At 29.0% G+C, this 2430-nt stretch overlaps 1 protein-coding gene across 1 annotated transcript; it reads right to left on the bottom strand.

The window, feature by feature from the left end:
* Positions 1 to 553: 553 nt before the first annotated feature.
* Positions 554 to 775, bottom strand: CLUP02_07850 (zinc knuckle; the record flags this gene model as incomplete). The annotated part of the gene is made up of 1 exon (XM_049286842.1): positions 554 to 775. A coding segment is annotated over one exon (222 nt), but the record flags the coding sequence as incomplete, so codon positions are not given.
* Positions 776 to 2430: the final 1655 nt, after the last annotated feature.

Below are 2430 nucleotides of genomic sequence, written 5' to 3'. Positions count from 1 at the left end.
TTAATTTTTCTTTACTAGCTATAGAGTATTTTATTTATATCGATTTTAGTTTTTGCTCGTATAAAGTAAGTAAGTTAGAACTTTTTAGGTATAAAGACGGACGCGTAAGTAAGAGCCTACGTCTCAGCTTTCCGAAGCGCTTTTTAAAGTTTTTAATAAGTTTCCTCTATACTATTTCTTATAGCAAGGATCGCTACGTTATTAATAAAGCTAGTAGCTATCGTATCTCTAGTTTTATTATAGCTATTTAAGAGATTTATATTATAAAAGGGATAGAGAAATAGAGTACTAGCAAAAGGGGCGACCCTTATAGAATACCGGTATTAAGTCTATAGGTCTCGGATCAGAATTTATTTACGTAAATCTCTATCTCTTAGTATCTAAGGAAACTAGTAACTTAACGTACCGTTACTTCGTTAATTAGCCTCTTTTATAAGTTATATAGGAGTTAGTAGTGCGAAACGTTATTAAAGGCGCTTAATATATTTAAAAGAAGTAAACTAGTAACTATTCTCTATCCTAAACCCTAGGCTTCGTATATTCTATTTACGATTTAGTATAGTACGTATTCTATTAACCGACGTCTTTTTTTACTTATATAGCTATTTAGTAGTAGTCTATATGTTTTAGCGAGGTAGCTTAGTTTTTTTACTATAATAGTATTTATAATCTTATTTACTATATTAAAGAGGGCTATCAGCCTATATACTTTAGGTACTATATAGTTATTTTTACCTAGCTTCCTAAGTATTACCGTAGTAGACTTTTTAAAGTATTATAAATAATATCTTAGTTAGAGGCTCTAGTTAAATATACGGACGAGATATAGCATAATCTATAGCCTCGCTATTTAGAGTACTAAGTTAGTAATACTATCGGGGCCCGGGGCCTTTAGTAGTACTACTTTTTAAATAGTATCTTTTACTTCGCTTTTTAATACTAGTAGTAAGCTAATTTAGTTACTATATAATACGTTATTAATATTTTTGAAATTTATTTCGGGTAGCGGGGGAAGAAGGCTTCTTTAAAAAGTATAGCTTTCTCTTTAGGCATTACGGCGATCTAAAACATATTAAAGTTCTTAATTTCTAGCGTAACTATTATTAACTAGCTCTGTTTATTCCGGGCCTATTTAATAATCTTTTATAACAATTTAGGTAACTCGGCCGCTATTTTTATTACTTTACAATATACTTATTAAAGAGCTTTTTTTATAATATAGCCTTTTTTATTACGTATTATTTTATATACTTCTTAACTCTCCTCTATTTATTACTTACTATAATTATAGTAAAGTTATTTTATTTTAGCTAGAATAGCTACGTATTACTTATCCTAGCCCTTCTTAAACTTTAATAAGAGAGTACTAGTTAGGACTGCAGTTTTAATAGCGGCTAAGAGGGCGTTAATAATTATTTTTATATATTTATTAAGCGCCGCTTTCGTTCTTAGCCTTTATAGCTATAATAGCGATCCCCGGAGCGTTTTAATAAGTATTTCCTTATTAACCACTTCTACTTTCGTTTCTCCTCTCGCTATAGCTTAATTATTACTAAATATAACGACGTTATTATAAGTAAATAATTAGAGTTATAGTTAATATTATAATTTATTTTATATCTAATTATTTAGTTAATAAGACTTATAATAATAAAATAGAGGTCGATAGTTATCTAGTAGTCTCTTTTTTTATACGTAATAGATCCCGCCCTTAGTTAACTTATAAAGTTTATATTATCTATTAGATCTAGGAGCTCGGTTATTTTATAGTCTAGCGCTCGAATATCGCTACCTCCCCATAGCTTATAGTATAGGTTAAAGTTACTAACGACGATTTACTTAACGTACTAATATATTTTTAATATTATTCATAGCTACTATAGGACCGGCTACTGACCTTCTTCTTATAGTAACGGGTTATATATATTATATAGTACTAGGCTTCTTTTTAGCCCCTAAGTCGTATTAAATTATTCTAACTATAAATAATCCTTATCTTATTATTACGTACCTTATCCTATAGTTTTTTCGTTCCGTAAGGAGCAGGCGTGTTCTTATTTTACTTATATATATAGTATATAAAAAAGAAAAAGACTAATAAAAGCTAGAACGAAATTCTTAAAACTAGTACTAAATGAATTAAACTATACTAGCTCGCGTTTATAGAGGTTATTTTAAGTATAATATTATCCTTAGTATTAATTCTACTTTTATAGGGCCTACTCGTAGTTACGCGCGGGCTCTAATTACAAAAAATTCGAGAGTAAGCTATAAAGTACGATATATTTAAAGATAATATTATCACTACTTTCATTAGCGGATTATAGGTTTCTATAAGGAGTATAACGACTACGCTTAAATATATTAATAGAATAGCTACTAATAAGTTATAGGTTACTTATTACCCCTAATAAAGTTTATAACGTCCCG

The sequence above is a fragment of the Colletotrichum lupini genome, chromosome 4 (assembly GCF_023278565.1).
Source record: "Colletotrichum lupini chromosome 4, complete sequence".
In the NCBI taxonomy this organism is placed as follows: domain Eukaryota; kingdom Fungi; phylum Ascomycota; class Sordariomycetes; order Glomerellales; family Glomerellaceae; genus Colletotrichum; species Colletotrichum lupini.
The sequence above is the reverse complement of the archived record's forward strand: the minus strand, read 5'-3'. Positions and strand labels throughout refer to the sequence as shown.